This window comes from Rhizoctonia solani, chromosome 9, assembly GCF_016906535.1.
Source record: "Rhizoctonia solani chromosome 9, complete sequence".
NCBI classification, from domain to species: domain Eukaryota; kingdom Fungi; phylum Basidiomycota; class Agaricomycetes; order Cantharellales; family Ceratobasidiaceae; genus Rhizoctonia; species Rhizoctonia solani.
Genome location: NC_057378.1, coordinates 851,812 through 869,896, shown reverse-complemented (window position 1 = coordinate 869,896; position 18,085 = coordinate 851,812). Strand labels below are relative to the sequence as shown.

Genomic DNA, 18,085 nt, shown 5'->3' with positions numbered 1-18,085 from the left:
GACGGAGATTCGCGTGTTCCAAAGGTTGATATCTGGGCAGTCGTCTAACTAATTATTGTACAGCATATGTATGGATAATCACATAATAATTTATTGAAATACCCTATACAGTGTGGACCGAATTGTTTCTACGAATGTATAATTTACCGAAAGGCTAATATCCGAGTCCGAAGCAGAGAACTAAAGTGTCGATTGGGAATTCGAGCGCCGAATTGACGGTTCTTCGTCTTTCTTCTCCCCAGCGGCCTGAATAATATCTGGGCGGCATAAGTTAGTTGGGAGGAGCTTTTGAACAGGGGCAGGCCCTTACCTCCCCATACAGACGGCCTGCGAGAGACGGAGGCGGATTGATCTTGAGAATATCGGGGAGCCACAGTGCTGTAACGTGACCACTAGTACGATTTACGAAGGTACATATAACTAAATACTACTTACGGACTGGATGTAATGTCCGCTGAAAGCATGCTTGCGTCGCTGATTTGGCGTTGATGACCTGGAATCGGGGTCGAGGTGATGGGTGAATTTGGCGCACTTCCTATTCGTCCAAAATAACCAGTGTGATCATGGTTACTATGTCTCTCGAAGCTCTGTCGCGGGGAGTTAATAGGTGAACTGAGTCCTCCAGCAATGTCTCTCGAAGTCGTCGGGGGTGGCGAGCTTGGTAGATCCTCAACAACAATTGCAGGCACTCCACTCTTGACACGGCGTTCTGCCTCTAGTTTTTCTCGGGCCTGAAGATAATTTCTCCGATGATAGACCATTTTCAACAAGGACCTTACCCGGTCAAGATTGACCAGTTCTGTAACGTGGTCAGTGGTTATCTTCCGGCGGTAAGCTTCCTCGACCCTAGAGTACCGGGGATAAGTACAGGATGGGACTTGGACCAAAATGATAACTACCTTAATGCCTTGCTGTCATCAATTAGTTTATGATGAGCCAAAAGTAACAACATATTTGTGAAAGAAATCCCAGGATCCTCTTCCAGAATTCGAGCCTCATAGAAAAGTCTATTGTACGTTTGACGCCGGGCTCGAACTTCAGCATAGTCCACGCCGTTGAGCATCGAATTCAGGCGCCTCATATTCAGTGGCACCGGAATTTCTTCTCCAGTAATAGTTGAGCGATATGCCAATGGATTATTCATCTTTGTTGCCTTCACCAATGCCTGAGGACTCAGCGATTCCGGGTAGAGACGGACTTCGAAGATCCCCCGCAGTTTCTGTTTTAGAGGTCAGTTTTAATCAATCGTTTCAAAGCAATTGATATACCGAGAAAAATGGCACAAGAGATCTGCGAGAGATGAATCCTGTCCGGTCTGGGTCGAATTCAGCCCACACCTTCTTGAATGCACGCATTTCTTCTCGAGAAATTGACATTTCACCAGTCAATTGGAAAACGTAGCTGAAGTTTTCGACTACCACACCAGTGAACATGTTGACAAAGATGTACTGAGGCCCATTGTTAGATCTCGGTAGGCCAGATATTAAGACAGCACAAACCATGCTCAAAATGTTCCACGAAATGAACAAGAAATATGCCCAGGCCGCCGAACCGCAATCAGAATCGGGCTCTATCGGAGAGGAATTCTGACATCTTGGATACTCCACGGTGCTAAAAAAGAATGAGAGTGCGCATAAAAATCGTAAATATTTCTTACTAGTCATGCATATATTCATTCCAGCCTTCTCCAGTGCTCATAAATGCCCTGGATGGACGGTCTGAGGACTATATGCGGAATAGGTCAAGCATGGCACTTACAGCATCAATAGTGCATTCCCTAAATGGGTCAGAGAATTGGCATGGTTACGAATGAGTTCAAGTGGATGCACTCACCAAGGCTTGAGTAGTTTTGGTTGTGAGTCTCGGCACCACCCCACCGCGTCAGTCCAAAGACTTCCATGAATATAATCCCATAGAAGATAAACAATGTAAACCAGAGCAAGAACAAATTCATGATGGCAGGAAGAGATGCTCTAGTTGAACCAATTAATATAACATACGTTGAAGATTGATCAACCTACACTGCAGTCTTGAAAAGTTGATTGAGGTTATCACTCTTCTGAACCAGCTTGAATGCAATACTGACGAGGAACAGCTTTTGTAGCTGTTCGATGAGAAACCCTTGTGATCCGAACACTATTGGGATTCCAGTAGCAAAGTTCCCAATAACGACGACAATATCGAATAGGTTCCAGCCATTGCCTTTGAAGCTTCTCCATCCTAGTCCAGAAAGCCGAATAAAAATATCCAGAGCGTAAACGAGAGCGAGGAATAAAAACACAGCATCTAACACCTCTGTCAGACGACAGTTCACCATCTCAGGTTCGGTGCTAAAAACTTACTCCGGAAAAAATTGTCAAGGATTGAGTTGCTAAACGTTTGGGACCTACCCAGCGAGGTCAGTACAAGGATATCACACACTGGCAGTTTCGATAATACCACATACATTAGGACCAAAATATGGAATACATAGAATACTGTCATGAATCTGGCCCAGAAACCGTGTTTCCGTACGGCTCGGTCGTAGCACCATTCTCGAAAGACGCCTTGAGGGCGGACTTTAGGGCGTTTTGCCGGCCTTTGTCGTTTGATCAGCTTTTGGAGGTCAATCCATTGACGTTGCTCGGTCGTCAGCAAAGCCATTCCGGAGCGAGATGAGAAGTTGCCAATGATAATGCTACTCGATGTGAGAAACGAATAGCTACTAGCAATTTAAGACTTACCTGACAAAGAGTGTGAGAATAACGACGGCTCCCATCAAGTTGTAGACCATAAAAAATATCGAATTGACTTGTGCAACGTTGTGTCCTGGTTGTTCGTCTTTTCCTTTCAGGCCCAGCGCAACAACTAGTACGTCAATCCACCCCTCGAGCGACACAATTTCGAATAGGATAAGTAGAGACGATCCAAAAGTATCAAATGAAAAAGTGGTCGATGGGGACGGAATGTCCCAGGATCTGGGGGCAAGAAATCCAAGGCTATCATCCACCGGCGAACTCATATATTCGCCAACACATTCGGCTTTTCCAGAGGCGTCTTCGTCGTTACACAGGTAGAACCTTCCCGCAAAGATATTAAGGCCCCAGCACGCATAGGGAAGCATGTACAGCATGGCCAGCATTCCGGCTTCAAATATCCGATTCGCTCCAGCAAACATGACTGAATGGAAAGTTTCGCGCATCCTGCCCACCAGCGTGATCAATCTCAGGGCGCGAAAGGCTTTCAAGGACCGAGTAAGTCGACTAATTCCTCCAATGATAATCAGGGAAGTGATTACGTTTGAGAGTAGAGCAGCCAAAATAGCAAGATCAACCAAGTTCCAAACACTGAGAACATAGGCATTTGGTGTAAAGATGAATCCGTCGGCCACGACTTTGATGACCAGCTCGAGAACTAGTATAAGCCCAAAAGTTGCTTCGGCAATATCGAACCAAGCCAGATGAACACGTCCACCACGGTCCCTAAAGTATTCTCGGCGGTAAACTGGAGTGGCGACGGCCGCAATCGCTATACCACTGATTACCACAAGCATGATCACAAGTTGGAAAATAGCCTGAGGGACAGGGGAAGGAGGCCGGCCGTAAATTCTATCCCCGTTTGAGGGTGTTACTAGCATCTGGCAAAACCTGCGCAATGGGTTTTGTTGAGATAGGATCCAAAATGTCTTATCAAATGTAGGGTGGGCACGAATAAACTCGGCTTTTCTGGACCGTTGTTCTCGCTCGAACCTTCGATCGTCGGGGATATCGTTTGGATTAGTGGCGGAAAGGATTTCTCTATGGATCGAACAGTCAGCAGCGGTAGTGCGATATATGCGCGCAGCTCACAAATGACGCTCCAGTTCCACAGTCTCATCTCCCAGTATGGTGAGTGTAGGCCGGCGCTTTCGGATATTCTGCATAGGCACATCCTCGGACTCGGGTGGATCAAGCGCAAAGAACTTCCTAAGTATGGCAATAAATCCTTTGGGTTCGTCAAAGTCACTATGATACGACTAAGTCCCATGTCAGATGCAGAGCCAGGCGAAAGAATCGACATCCACTCACGGCTTTGCGCGCATGTGTTCTGGAACGACGGATGCGCTGAAGCATAGATTTGTTCCTATTCACACCAGATCCGCCCGTTGCTGTCGATGTGGACTCGGACTTGAAGAATCGATACGGATTCCATTTCTCCATCCATTCCAGACGAGCAACTCGAGGTTGAATTTTTCGTTGATAGGCCGCTAGCTGTTCCTCGCGCTTTTGTTCTTCCGCAACATCAAAGTTCTATGTCAAAAGGTAGCAACACATCGGCAAAAGCTTTGTGTATGCTAAAGCTTGAACTCACCTCATTGATGACAGCAATGAACATTTGCAATAAGATGACTGGTTCGAGTAAGTAAACGGAAACGGGACCATAAACACCACACACATACAATTAGCAAAAAAGAACCATCCACACAAGAAGATCGCCACAATGATCGTCTGTTTAAATTGAACCTCGGATGCTGTAGCATTGTATAGAACATCCGTCCAGTTTTCAGACGAAAAGATCTACACGACAACTATTTAGTATTCAGTTTACCAATTAGCCGACGAATCGTACCTGATACATCCCAATAAAGCTCAAAGGAATCTGAGAGTAATTCATGTCCGTATCTTCCGGTAAATCTCCACGCAAGAGTTGTATCGCAACCAGGGCCGCGATATAGTTGGTCAATATGAGGAATAGAACCATGTTGGCCAAACCAGTCATATTCCCAAACACACGAAGCTGTTGCAGTTCTGGTAAGAATGGATGACCACTAGCGGCAAGGTAAGACTACGCACAAGTAACGGTCTCATACGCGGCACCGCCAAAATGACTCGATAAAATCGGGCGAGCTGGAAGATCGTGAGCCACGGGTAGACCTCCGAGTGCTTGATAGCGGGAATTTGAATAATCGATGATCCGATAGCAAGTACCAGATCCAAATTGTTATTCTTCTTCATGAAAAAGTCTCTCCATTGCGGAAGGTACCCGAGAGCCCGCCATATAATGTCCACATCAAATGCAATGGTTAGGATGAACTCAGCTTGGTCTGGCATATCATACGAAATGAGCTTGGTATTGACGAGCACAGGCCAAAGACAAATCCCTCACCCAGCTTGTCCAAATACTCAGGCGACGAATCAGTCGTTTTGGAAGCTTGAAGCCCAAAGCTCACGACAATCAGGGCCACCCAGAAATAGGTAACAGGAGGCCATTCGTAACACTTGCGAATAAAACTTGGCGCCCTTTTGCGTTTCCCCTTGGCTGACCAACCCGTCTTTTCTTCTTCCTCTTCGTTAGTTTGATCTGAGCTATGCAACCGGGCGGATAGATGAGCATCGATGTGATACGACTCGCTTGTTCACTCACTCGGTAGCACCAAAAGCGCTCTTCTTGGTTTCAGTGCGGATAGCTCCAAACATGTTCGTGATCACAGCGACGAACAAGTTGATAAGCCAAAAGTTCAGAACCTAGAAACTCCATGATAAAGCCGATAAAACCTCCGGGACAAACCACCACTCACAAGTACGCAAACGATAAAAAAAGCAAATGAGAAGTAAAAATCGGTATCCATCATTTGATACATGACCGGAGCCCACGTATTGACCGAGGCCACAATAACGACCTGCATGGACGCCAAAAAGAAATTATCAAAAGCCTGGGTGCCGTTTTGCGGGTTCTGAGCGGCCTCGACGCAGATCTGGCCCAAAGGGCATGTGAATCCTTTGGCTTCGTTGGTTCGGTTTCCGTCAGAGTCGACGTATCCGGCTGGGAGAAGCGTCGCGGGGTCTATCCATGCGCCGCAGTTTTGGGATAACGCGATCGAGTTTTCACCGCCAATATCGGCTATCGAGTCGGCTGCGGTGCGTTAGTAGATATGAGATGACGTACGGATGAGGCGGGCGCATATAACTAACCGACAACGCAGGTACGTCTGAAGCTGCCCTTGAATGACTGGACGCCGACGATCCTAATATATCGTATCAGCACCGGAGTGAGAGCGGCAGAGCGACGGGGTGAACCTACGAAAAGAGAATGATTGCGAAAAGAACAAAGAGGGTGACACGAGTGAGTAGTGGACCTGCTCGTTTCAGTGAATGCATAATAGTCTACAATTCATCAGCAGCTATCTCGGGCCCCAGCCATCACACTCACCGATGTGCCCTTGGTTACAGCCAGCAACCTAGCAGTACGCAGCACACTCAGAGCCCTAAACACATACAAGTGCATATTCGGCTGGTTCTCCTTGCCAGAAATCGCTAAGCCAAACATGATCCAAAACGAGCATACGGCCACAAAGTCGGTCCGGTTCCACGAGTGGCGCAAATACGTGCTGCTCTGCTCTGAGAGAATTCGTTGGCGAGCGACAGCGATTTGAAAAGGTGTGTCGGTAGCATGATGCAAGTACCAAGTGCCGCTCTGGGACTGAATATGTTGGGGGTGCGGTTGCCCGGGGCGAGCCGTGGTATCAGAGCGGGATGCATGGGCAGACGCAACACCGACTTGGGACGCCAGAGCAAAGGTGAGCGTAGCCTTGGGCGACTTCTCAGACAGGGCGGTCGTGGAATCTGAAACTGCGTGTTGCGCATAGGGAGCGCGTTGTTCAAATACCTTGCGACGGACAGAGCGTGCGCGAGCTGCAAAGTTGTCGCCTGGTGCAAGGTCTCGCAGCCATTGGCCGACGCTAGAAGGCTTGATTTCTGGGTCTAGTACAAATCCGGATACGATAATGCGGGCTATCATCTCCACACTGAATCGATGATGATAAATTATGAGTAAAGTGAATAATGTCGTACTTGTCCAAAGGCACTTACGTGAAAATGCAAAACAGGACGAACAAGCCGTAATCTTCCCAAGTCTTGAAATAACCATCTACACGTTCGTGAACGTAAACTGATCTCCACGCCTGGGTGGTCAGAAATACCGCGTTTGCGAAAATAAGGACGAGGATGATTGGCTCTGTCCCTCTTGCAAGGGTTGTCAGCAGGGAAATATCAAATGGCGATGTGCTATAGTGGGTGTAATACTTACGGCCATAGCAAAGTAGCCCTCATCGCCTTTCGTAGCCCGTTTTCGGGGCCAAACATACCAAGCGTCCTTCCACGCAGCTGCATATGCTGGCTGCGGTCAAGTTCGTCCTCGGGTTCAGGAGGAGGCACGGGCTCTGAAATAGGCTCTCCCTGTTCCCTGTCAGGGAATGGTCGTGGCACATCCTCACGTTCGGGGGTGCGAGGCATAGGTTTGTCTTCTAGTTGAACTCCTGCCAAGTTGACTACTCGGAGACTGACACGACGGAGATGTTTGGATACGGCCTTCAAGGTCGCGCTTCGCATAGGAGAAGCAGGAGAACGGCGCGATGTGGAGGGAACCGCACCCCATGCTGCACTCTGACCTTCATCCTCGGCCGAGTCTCCGCGCCAATGCGGAGCTGCAGCATCTGTAAGCCGAGTGTGGTCGTCTACATCGACTGGATCGAGTGTTGGGGAATCAAACGATACTTCAGATTGGATGGATTGACGAGAGAAGTATGGGTGAACAGATTCTGGCTCGTCGAATATGCTTTCAGCGTCGTGGTGGCCTGGAAGCGAGTCGTGCTGAGAGGCGTATAGTCCGAGTGGGTCGTTGACTGCTCTGTTCCAACTTGTGCGCCGAGACAGGCCTTCCTCAGGGCTGGTACGCGGACCAACCGGAGACGGCTGGACGGAATTAGAGACAGCTACAACACCAGTATCTATCCGCTGCGGACTCCTATCTCTAGTGGGGGTACGAGGTGGGGCCATACGCTCCTACTGTACATACTTGTAAATCAACAAACACAAGCCAAATGGCTCCTGCTCACCAAATCGTCCCAATACTACACGTGCCTGCAAATCCGCCGTAAAAGAGTTATGATAGAGAGATCGTTGAGCCTATACAAGTCTTGGATAACACGTTCCGAACTATCCCAACCACATGCAATTCTGACACACTCTTACGTTAAGATTTCGAGTTCGCGAAACGAAGCGACTGCTCACGTACTGTTACACAACCAATAGTCTACAGTAGTTCAGCGGATGCGGGGCGCCGTAGCGAACGCGGTATCCTGGCGCTTTCTCATCCGCGGATCAGTAGCGCCCACCGAGGTTAAATCACGGCGCTAACGCCCGTAGGTGTCTGGTACGGCACCGGCGTGAACCGAGGGCGCTTGAATAGGCCATATAAATAGACGCGATCTACACGAAGATGTCCCCCAGGTACTCGGCTTTGATTTGAGTTGCGTCGAGTCGAGTCGGAAACCGTGAATTGAACTGGCTTGCGTCAAATCTCAGTATAATGGAGTTCAGTACTACTAATAATGCTCAGTGTACTGGTACTCTTATTCAGCCATAGGAGAAATCATACGATCAAAACCGCAGACCTGAGAGAGGGGGCCGACTTGGACCCCATGATGGGTCCTGTTCAGTACCAATTTCGTCATCGGCAGACATCTGCGCGCGCTCCATAGACAGGGCAATAACCGACACCGCAAAGTGGGCGGTTGCAAACTGGCGCAAACCGGTCAGTCAGGCACCATGCTAGCGGGAGCCCCGGTTTTCAGCCAAAACCACGATGCCAACCCATGTGAGCCAAAGTGGATCAGTCTGTGGCCTACCAGCCGGTGATTACCACCGAACCGGTGTGCACGGATGGTAGGTATGACATCGAACGGCGCTTACCACTACTAGCCAGGCCAAGTCTGCACCATCCTGACCGATAGCAACCGCCGCCGCCTGTCTCTCCCAATCCTCTATAGTTGTAGATATATATTTGATTATCTCGTAATTAATCGAATTGCCATCATAAGCTTCTGTGCGAACACTAAACTTGATAAATTCGACTTTTTTCTTGTTGCAATTGATGCCCAAAAAAGTGACAAATGTAGGTGCGAGATCAAAGCACTTGACCACTTTATGCGTATCAGTATTACGCAAGATGCATACAACTCCTTGCGAATTTGATTTGGCCCGCTTCGGAGTTTCAGTCTCCACCCCTGCATTTGGTCCATCCGACCCCCTATATTGACTCCCAAAAGGTATTTAATCCGCTCACCCCCTCCGTGCTCTCCAACTCATCCCACTTTCCTCCACGACCTACTACCTCTGTCTGTCTTAGTTAACCTTCTCTCGAATTATACTTCTGCTACAGTAAGTCACATAATTCAAGTGGCTCTTGATGGTAACCCTCAGGCTATCGACCCACCATCCCCTCCAGTAATGAATCCAGTTGATCAAAGTGAGCCAGTGGGAGAGCTCATTCGGGACATCCATCGGATGGTCAGTTACTTCTTGTTAGAATTTACTCAGTTCACACACTCATGCTGGCCGCAAGCAGATGCAGGAAATGAATGGAGATGTGAAAAACATGAACGCCCGTATGGACAAGATGGATGATCGTATGGAAAAGATGGATGATCGTATGGAAAAGATGGATACTCGTATGGAAAAGATGGACGCCCGTATGGAAAAGATGGACGCCCGTATGGAAAAGATGGACGCCCGTATGGAAAAGATGGACGCCCGTATGGAAAAGATGGAGGTCGATTTGAAACAAGTAGGAGTTAATCTCAAAGAACTGGAGACCCATTTTGCAGAGCTTTCCAACAACGTCAACCATCAGCTGCCCATAAAGTAAGCATATTCTTTAACGCTGCTTTGCGTAACATCAACTGAAGAATATAATAGTAATCTTACATGCTATGCCAGGGCTGCCAACTCGAATGTGTCAAAAGACCAGTCCCAGTTGGAAGTTGTTCCATATCGTAATGGAAGTATGCCAGGTGCTGAGTTCCCAGTTACCTTTGGGGAATTCAAGACGCTCTCAGGTGAGCCGTGGTCTTTGCATTGGCCTCCTATTGTCATTAATATACAACTCCCAGGGGTACGCCTCGCAATTCTTCTGAATGGATATGGGGTGCTTGGAAGCCAAATTCCCATCGACACCGAGGAGAGATCAAAATTAGTTGCCAAGTATATTGGGGTCCCTTGGGAAAAATGATCCTAATTGTACATAGTTCCCTTTGAATTTTCACGTAGAATTACTCTTTGGAGTGAATATAATTTTTTAGGCGCGTATTCAAATACTGCACTATGACTCTCCTTAGGTTTGCTCGAAGTTTTGTAATCAACCTTGCGCCAACCAATCCATGAGCCACGGTTGGCTTGTCTCTATCATATTCTATTGTTCTAGTGATAATCAGACTTTCTACACAAAAGTACACTCCCCAATGCACGTGAATAAGAGACCTCTTTCAGCAACCATTCTCCTCCATCTGTCCAAACTGCACTCGAAAATTCTGCAGTGCCCTGTTCAGATGCCGATTCGTATTTAGCCGTTTCTCGTCCCCCGTAGGACGATTGGTACTTGAATCATACCGGGGACGTGAGACCCGCAATTCCACTACCTCCACTTCGGGTTCGCAAGCCTCTTCCGAAGCTATATCGAGGCTTTGAGCTTGTACCCTGAGGTTCTGTTCCATTGGGCGAAGGCTTTCGGGAAGATGATCCCAGCGTCCACCTTCCACACATTGGTACGCATATACGAATGTCGGACGGGAAGAAGGTAGGCGACGATGGAGTCCGTAGAGCCCACTATGATACTTTGGTCTCGAAGTAGATCCGAGTGGCTAAAGCAAGGTGTCAGGTCGATTAAATATGAAGAATATGGTTGAGACGTACGGTAACCTCCACTGCACTTGACTTCATGGGCTTTTTGTCCGGCCTTGGTGCGCCGGGACATTCGAGTGGTGTATGAGCGAGATGTGGAGGAGCGGGTGTGACGAAATGGTCGAGGTGAATTGGAATACCGGGTGGGAGAGTCGTTCCCGCTGGTAGACCAGGGTACTCGATTTGGGTTGGAATCGGCCCTTCGGGGTAGATACTCTGCAAATATGATTAACGTCTAACAAAAGCCAAGTGATTGCGAAGGAGACTTACAACTCCGCCCCAGTGATATTCAGGATCATAAGGATCAATGGAGCCCTAAGTTAATATTGAGCATCCATCATCGTATGGAAAAAAACAAGTAGAAATCTTACCTCGAAGACTTGGGTGCTTACGTTGGAAAGAACCATGTTGTGCGAGTATCGATGAGATGAAGTGTGATGATGGGCGCTGTCGCTGGTTGTCGTGGTGCAGTTTAGAGAGCCCCACTCATTCTCTCTCTGCTATTTATACCATGACCAGAAATTTGCTCGAAAAACAAACCAAATAATATGACCAGCGGGATCTATTTGTGCCGAATGTATGCAGTCGGGCCGAACCGGGGAGACTGTTCGCTAACGGACTACAGGCACCTTCAGTGCTATCAAAGGCCTAGAATGTGCAGAGCAAGGGGCGCCAACATTTCAGTGAGCAGCAGCAGACCTATGGAGATGACTATATTAAGTGCTCTTCCATTGGACGAGAATCATAAGGATCAATAAGCGCGAATGATCAATATCATGAATAAAAGCTGGAATTTTAATCTATAGTTGCGAAGGGTCGACGTCTACCAAGACTCATATGCGACGGACATGTCTACTATATCAATCGAACCAGGGCTCATCATCTCTAATTTGAAATACACCGCCGATCACCACATGACCAATACTTCCAAATTTTGACCTCGCTCACCCCGACCCCAAATGGCACCTACGAAACCAAAGAAAAGTCCCCAGTCGGGGGACAAGAAAATGACGTTGAAGCGTGTCAAGGGAGAAAACTTCTACCGAGATGCCAAGTCTGCAGCACGGGTCAAGATGCTCAACGGTGGTAAAGCCGTGCGAGACCGAGACGGCAAGATCATCAAGGCTGCTGCGTTTCAAAAGGGAGAGGATGAGACTAAGCCGGGAAGAGTACAGCCTGATAGGAGATGGTTTGGTGAGTATTGCGCTCATTAATTGGGAACCTATAGCTAATAGAGAGGAAAGGAAATACGAGGGTCATATCCCAGAATGCCCTGGATCACTTTAGAACGTCTTTGGCGGAGAAAAAGGATGATCCATATTCGGTCTTATTGAAGAGGAACAAGCTACCGATGGCACTCTTGGATGATGCGGCCAAGGGAACCAAGGTGCATTCACTTGACCACTTTTATTCGTTTTGACTCTAATTAATTGGATGGTATTCATAGCGCCCTCAAATAGTAGACACCGAACCATTCGGCGATACATTCGGCCCCAAAGCTCAGCGAAAACGGCCCCGCTTAGACGCATCCATTGCATCTTTCCAGGACTTGGCGATTGCTAGTGCAGACGGACCCGCAGAAGGAACAGCTGAAGCATCCGAACTCCCTGTTCTGGCCACCATACCATACATCGAAGCAGATGTTGAAGCGGACGAAGCTACGCATGGGATATACCAAGAGCCTATATATGCCAAAGGGACTTCGCGACGAATTTACGGAGAGTTGTACAAGGTATTGGATAGTAGCGATGTGGTTATTCATGTTTTGGATGCGAGAGACCCATTGGGGACTATGTGCAAGTGGGTAATACTCCTATGATCTGATGTTTTGGAGCTAACCGGGCGTACAGATCCGTTACGGACTACCTGCGAAAAGAAAAGTCACATAAACAAGTGGTTTTGCTTCTCAATAAATGTGATTTGGTGCCCACCTGGGTGACGGTAGGTACATTCCTTCATCTGAATGTTCCTCGTTTAAATGCATTACCAGGCAAGATACGTATCCCTTTTGTCCAAAACATACCCTACACTCGCCTTTCACGCAAGCCTCACACACTCTTTTGGCAAAGGTCAGTCGGACCTTGCTCCGTCTAATCGCGGTTATGCTTATCTGAATGTCTTGAACAGGCTCTCTCATTCAACTCCTTCGCCAATTCTCAACCTGCACTCGGACAAGAAACAGATTTCCGTTGGGTTTATCGGTTATCCAAATGTTGGCAAATCCTCTGTCATCAACTGCCTGAAAAAGGGACGAGTATGCAGGGTGGCACCTATCCCGGGGGAAACCAAAGTACGTCCGACTTCGAGCGTGCGCCCTAATAACGCTCATATAGCTCTCAGGTGTGGCAATACATCACACTCATGCGCCGGATTTACCTCATCGACTGTCCCGGTATCGTCCCAGTCTCTGCCAAAGATTCGCAAACAGACACAGTACTCAAGGGCGTTGTCCGCGTCGAGAATCTGCCCACTCCCTCGGAACATATCCCAGCTCTTTTAGATCGTGTACGCACCGTTTATCTGGAGCGAACGTATGATGTCCATCTTCGTGATACCGCCACCGAGGAAGAAAAAGTCGAAGGGAAGAAACACGAGCCCAAATGGGACGCCGACGAATTTCTCGATGCGCTCGCTCGGAAATCGGGAAAGCTATTAAAGGGTGGAGAACCGGATCGGGAGACGATTGCGAAGATGGTGTTGAACGATTGGATCCGGGGCAAGATTCCGTTCTTTGTTCGACCCCCCGATGCGGATGCCCCGAGGGAAGAGGGGAAGGAGGAAAAGAGCAGGCTGAAGGTGCGAACGGGTGAAAAGGCGGGTGTCCGGGCGTGGAGCAAAAGGTTGGAGGGATCTTGGTTAGGAATGCCTTTGAGGGAGAGGATGCGGATGTTAAGAGGGCAGGAGGCGACCATCCTCAGGAGGAAGATGAGGAGGATGCGGATGGAGAGGGCTCTGTTGATGCCGAGGGCGAAGAAGAGGAAGACGAAGAAGAAAGTGAAGAGGAGGAAGAGAGTGAAGAGAGTGAAGAGGAAGATGAAGCGGAGTTAGCTTGGGAAGACGTTTTCCCGACTGAAGCGCCTGCTCATGCAGCTGAGTCTGAGTCTGAGTCTGAAGCTAGTGAACTAGAGAAAGCTCCAGCACCGCAGAAGAATAAGGGCAAGGGCAAAGGTTCGTCTCTTTATTATATGCTCGAAGTCCAGTCTAATACATTCATGTTAGCTCCCGCTCCAGCGCACGAAGAAAAAGATTCGGATAATCCAGTCCGCAAGAAAGACCCAAGAATGACTACAAATAAGAAAAAAGCGACGAATTTCTTTACTACTGCAAACGTCAAGAACCGAAACCGGGATCGCAAGACTCCCAAGGCACCAGGTTCAAAGGCTGCGGTTTCATTACAGTTAAAAGCGGCGAGGGGAGGAAAGGGTGCTAAGCGACGATAGTAGTACTGGAACAGTCGTTTTTTGTTGTGAATTTTATTATCTTGTATACGCATGGACAGAGAATACATGCGTCTCGGCGCTTATGTGTGTGGACCCTGATTTGCAGACACCAATTCTTACAGTCGACCAATCTCACACTGCCCATACCAAAATGTCGTTTGTGACCAACACTTTCGTTACTTGGTGAACACGCATAATCTTTATCGATGACTTGTAGAACCTAATTTGAACTCTATAGCGACACCAAGCACACGAAAACCCGACGATCGTGTGGTCGATTGCGATTGGCGCAGCGGGACCTTTGGCTGTTGTTGTTGTCCCGCCTGTACGGAGGAGATTCGGATGGGTACCTGATGAGAGAATTCCTACCAGCTATCCTTGTAAGTTCGGTCCTTTAATTTATAAATAGCGAGCTAATGTACTACAATAGTACCCAATCGGGCGAGGTCGACTGTTACAGGGTACGATGATCCCCAGTAGAACCAGATTCGATGTGTGGTAGAGAAAAATACCAATGGAGCTAAAATCTGGCCTTGTGATCAATTAAGACATGGGCTGATGTGTGAGATGGTTGTGAGCCATGGGTCCCACCGGGGAGGGGACTGAGAATTTTGGTACGTTATCCAATTTCGAACCTCCGAGACACTGTCTATGAGTTTTTTGGATGCATCGCAAAGCAAAGTACACTGCTAGAAACCTTATATCACCAACATTGCCGCACATCCAGAGTCCCTCGATAGATATCTAATCGCCAGAATATCTCTTTCTCATCCATTCGATAAAAGTACTATCTAGACACTCCACCCTCTTAGACTTTTAAGTCGTTTTAATTCGAACATGAGTTCAAGGGCAGTTCGCGATCGGGTACTCGCGTATCAGGTATCATATTCCAATCCCTATACCTTTTCGCATAAAGACCGCCGTACTCGCTTCAATTGTGTACTATATAGATGGCCACTGTCCCAGTTCCACCCATGATCAGGTTGCTTCAACTTGGCACCTAATTGAAGCAATTAATATTAGCGAATCGAGCCTTATAGCAATCCCGATCACATGACATCGCGCATGAAACCATTGATATCATCTTTCTCTCGCCCACCACAAGCCGATTTATCCCTATATTCATCCGGCTCGTAGATTCAAACATGCCTGACACTAGCAAAGGACCGGATCCAATCACTCTCACACTCTTTGCAAATCGGTTCATGGGCGTGGCGGAGGCTATGGGCCGTATGCTTCAACAAACGGCAATTAGCACAAATATTAAAGAAAGATTAGACTTTTCTTGTGCTCTCTTTGCGCCTGATGGAGACTTGGTCGCGAATGCGCCGTTCATTCCTATTCATTTGGGGGCTATGAGTTTGTAAGTTGCCGTAGTCCAATACTCATAGTGCATTTAACCAAAATGACCTACCTGGAAAGCGCGGTCAAGTACCAAATGAAAGTACACGGAAAGAATCTTAAACCTGGAGATGTATTGATGTCTAATTCGCCCAGCGCCGGAGGCTCGTAAGTCTTACCTTTCTATTTCCTGTGTCTATTAACTCCAAGCAGACACTTGCCAGATATAACAATCATTTCGCCTGTCTTTGATGAATCCTCGGGAGAAGTCATATTCTTCACCGCTTCGCGAGGACATCATGCCGACGTTGGTGGAATTCTACCCGGCAGTATGCCTCCAACTTCGGTTTCCATCTTTGACGAGGGTGCCGAAATAACGAGTTTCAAGATTGTGAACGATGGAGTGTATGATCAAGATGGATTAAGGGAACTGCTATGTGAGAGACCAGCAAGATACCCTGGGAGCTCAGGTTGTAGGAACATTAGAGATGTAGAGAGTGATTTGAAGGCGGTATGTCAATCTTTCAAGAGGGCACCTGTGTAGCTGACGCATAGGTTCTGTATTAGCAAATTGCGGCAAACCATAAAGGAATTCAACTTATACACGCTCGCAAGTTTACTTTCTTACTTTGTTGTATAATCGACTAATCTTTTGATGTGATAGTAATCAAGGAATACGGTCTTAAAACCGTACACGAATACATGCTTCACATTCGTAACAATGCTGAACAATCCGTTCGAAACCTACTAAGAAGCTTCGCAAAGAAACACGGGAACAAGCTCGAGGCCCGGGACTATTTGGACGATGGATCGCCTGTAAGGCAAAATCCCTCTCCTTGGTCTCTTACCTAACAACCCAGTAGATGAACCTCCGTATTGAAATCGACGAAGAGTCTGGAAGCGCTTTGTTTGACTTTGAAGGCACTGGTCCTGAAATCCGAGGAAACCTCAACGCTCCAATCTCTGTTGTTCACAGCGCGGTGATCTACTGCATGCGTTCGATGCTGGATGTCGATATCCCTCTCAATGCTGGTTGTCTAGTCCCTATTAAAAGTAGGTCTTTGACTTCTTTTAAAAACGTATATACTAATGGAAGCCTTCCTGGTAAAGTCAAAATTCCCGATTTGTCCTTCTTGCATCCCTCGAGAACTGCAGCTGTATGTGCAGGGAATGTTTTGACCTCTCAGCGCATCGTAGACGTTGTCTTAAAGGCATTTAGCGCTTGTGCGGCGAGCCAGGGGTGCACAAAGTAAGATTGCTCTAATATCTGATACCCGAAAAACCCTAACAGACTTGTCCCCCTCAAAAGTAACTTGACGTTTGGGGTTGGTGGAAAAGATAAGGAAGGCAAAGTCCAGCAAGGATGGGGGTACTACGAAGTACGCATACAACCTTTTATATCGTCTTAATCGTTTATTTATCCTTTCCTCCTTGCCGCGTAGACTATTGCTGGTGGCTCAGGTGCAGGCCCCGGATGGCACGGCACATCTGGTATTCACACGCACATAACTAACACTCGTATCGGGGATGTCGAAATTCTCGAACGCCGCTACCCCGTTCTGTTGCATGAGTTTTCGCTGCGCAAGGGCTCTGGTGGGATTGGAGAGTTCATAGGCGGAGACGGCGTTATTAGGGACATCGAATTCCTGCACGAAATGCAAGTTTCCATTCTATCAGAGGTACGCATTTTTTTGTATATCATCACGATGCTATGTTTTAAGTGAGATATCACCCAGCGCCGGGTACTTCATCCTTACGGAATGGCCGGCGGTGGACCTGGTGCATGCGGGCAAAACATATGGATCAAACAGCCACGAGAAGAGTACGATCTCCCGACTCTTGAAGCAGGCGAAGAAGAAAAACCTGGTCCGCGGATGATTAATATCGGAGGGAAGGCTACTGTATTCATGGGAAAGGGCGATCATTTGGTGATTCACACCCCTGGAGGAGGTGGATGGGGAGAACCCAAGGAAGGGGGGAGCGAACTGAAGGAACAGTGGTTGGCACCGGGTGAGAAGGTGGAATGGGCTGCAAGGGGTAGTTTGGCGGATCGGGCGGCCCAGCAGTTGGAATTCTAATGGGGCTTGCATCATGTTAGGTGTTTCGAAGTTCATTTGCAGTTAGATCTTATGAACGGGAATAGTCGCATGAGATCTGTTATAAAGAACATCAAACAGCCTTGTAATTCGAAGATTCTGGTTGAAAGATCTCTCAAGCAGTAGACAATCGCTACTGTATTCGGGTTCTTTGGAACCCATGTATCAATCGAGTCTGATATCCATGACTTACCACATTTGGGTCTAATTGATCGACTGAAGCGCTACCCAAGTTGCTCAAAAGGTTAGTCAAATTGGTCTAACCGATGATCTAGCAGGCTCAAACGGTTCTTGATGCGGCTCGAATTTTGCCCCACTCGTTCATAGTACCGATTTGTTCGCGCGTATATATGCGTTGTTCCATTTCGCCAAGATATTGGTTCATAGCCTTAAGCCTCTAACTCGATTGCATGACGTGATGAAAAGGTAGTATAACTATATAAAGAGAACTCGAGTGAACAAACATATTCCATATCTAGGAGCCGTCTAGGAACCGATATAGAGGCTTAGTGAC

General features: G+C 47.7%; 5 protein-coding genes across 5 annotated transcripts; 3 read left to right on the top strand and 2 right to left on the bottom strand.

Moving 5' to 3' along the window:
• Positions 1–180: 180 nt before the first annotated feature.
• On the bottom strand, positions 181–7,793 carry RhiXN_07814 (ion transport domain-containing protein; the record flags this gene model as incomplete). Its single annotated transcript, XM_043327630.1, has 28 exons — positions 181–257; positions 311–378; positions 436–731; positions 780–846; positions 900–1,219; positions 1,269–1,448; positions 1,500–1,611; positions 1,658–1,705; positions 1,759–1,777; positions 1,834–1,973; positions 2,022–2,286; positions 2,343–2,386; positions 2,447–2,677; positions 2,724–3,776; positions 3,828–3,994; positions 4,047–4,268; positions 4,330–4,367; positions 4,418–4,535; positions 4,588–4,755; positions 4,812–5,062; positions 5,125–5,324; positions 5,383–5,483; positions 5,537–5,871; positions 5,931–5,983; positions 6,040–6,122; positions 6,169–6,763; positions 6,828–6,980; positions 7,045–7,793. The coding sequence occupies 28 exons, from the start codon at positions 7,791–7,793 to the stop codon at positions 181–183; spliced, it is 6,153 nt and encodes a 2,050-aa protein (XP_043183015.1).
• A 1,452-nt stretch (positions 7,794–9,245) lies between these two features.
• Positions 9,246–10,026, top strand: RhiXN_07813 (autophagy protein APG6; the record flags this gene model as incomplete). The annotated part of the gene is made up of 4 exons (XM_043327629.1): positions 9,246–9,305; positions 9,364–9,659; positions 9,714–9,853; positions 9,908–10,026. The coding sequence occupies 4 exons, from the start codon at positions 9,246–9,248 to the stop codon at positions 10,024–10,026; spliced, it is 615 nt and encodes a 204-aa protein (XP_043183014.1).
• A 253-nt stretch (positions 10,027–10,279) lies between these two features.
• On the bottom strand, positions 10,280–11,101 carry RhiXN_07812 (uncharacterized protein; the record flags this gene model as incomplete). The annotated part of the gene is made up of 4 exons (XM_043327628.1): positions 10,280–10,654; positions 10,707–10,910; positions 10,965–11,009; positions 11,066–11,101. 4 exons carry the CDS (start codon positions 11,099–11,101, stop codon positions 10,280–10,282), a joined length of 660 nt encoding a protein of 219 aa, XP_043183013.1.
• Positions 11,102–11,653: 552 nt separating this feature from the next.
• Positions 11,654–14,614, top strand: RhiXN_07811 (guanine nucleotide binding protein-like 2 (nucleolar); the record flags this gene model as incomplete). Its single annotated transcript, XM_043327627.1, has 10 exons — positions 11,654–11,888; positions 11,939–12,081; positions 12,142–12,494; positions 12,545–12,635; positions 12,685–12,984; positions 13,035–13,490; positions 13,535–13,862; positions 13,914–14,080; positions 14,373–14,514; positions 14,565–14,614. The coding sequence occupies 10 exons, from the start codon at positions 11,654–11,656 to the stop codon at positions 14,612–14,614; spliced, it is 2,265 nt and encodes a 754-aa protein (XP_043183012.1).
• Positions 14,615–15,279: 665 nt separating this feature from the next.
• Positions 15,280–17,553, top strand: RhiXN_07810 (5-oxoprolinase (ATP-hydrolyzing); the record flags this gene model as incomplete). Its single annotated transcript, XM_043327626.1, has 9 exons — positions 15,280–15,497; positions 15,557–15,643; positions 15,689–15,912; positions 16,140–16,291; positions 16,339–16,528; positions 16,586–16,724; positions 16,767–16,854; positions 16,918–17,154; positions 17,212–17,553. 9 exons carry the CDS (start codon positions 15,280–15,282, stop codon positions 17,551–17,553), a joined length of 1,677 nt encoding a protein of 558 aa, XP_043183011.1.
• Between the last annotated feature and the right edge of the window lie 532 nt (positions 17,554–18,085).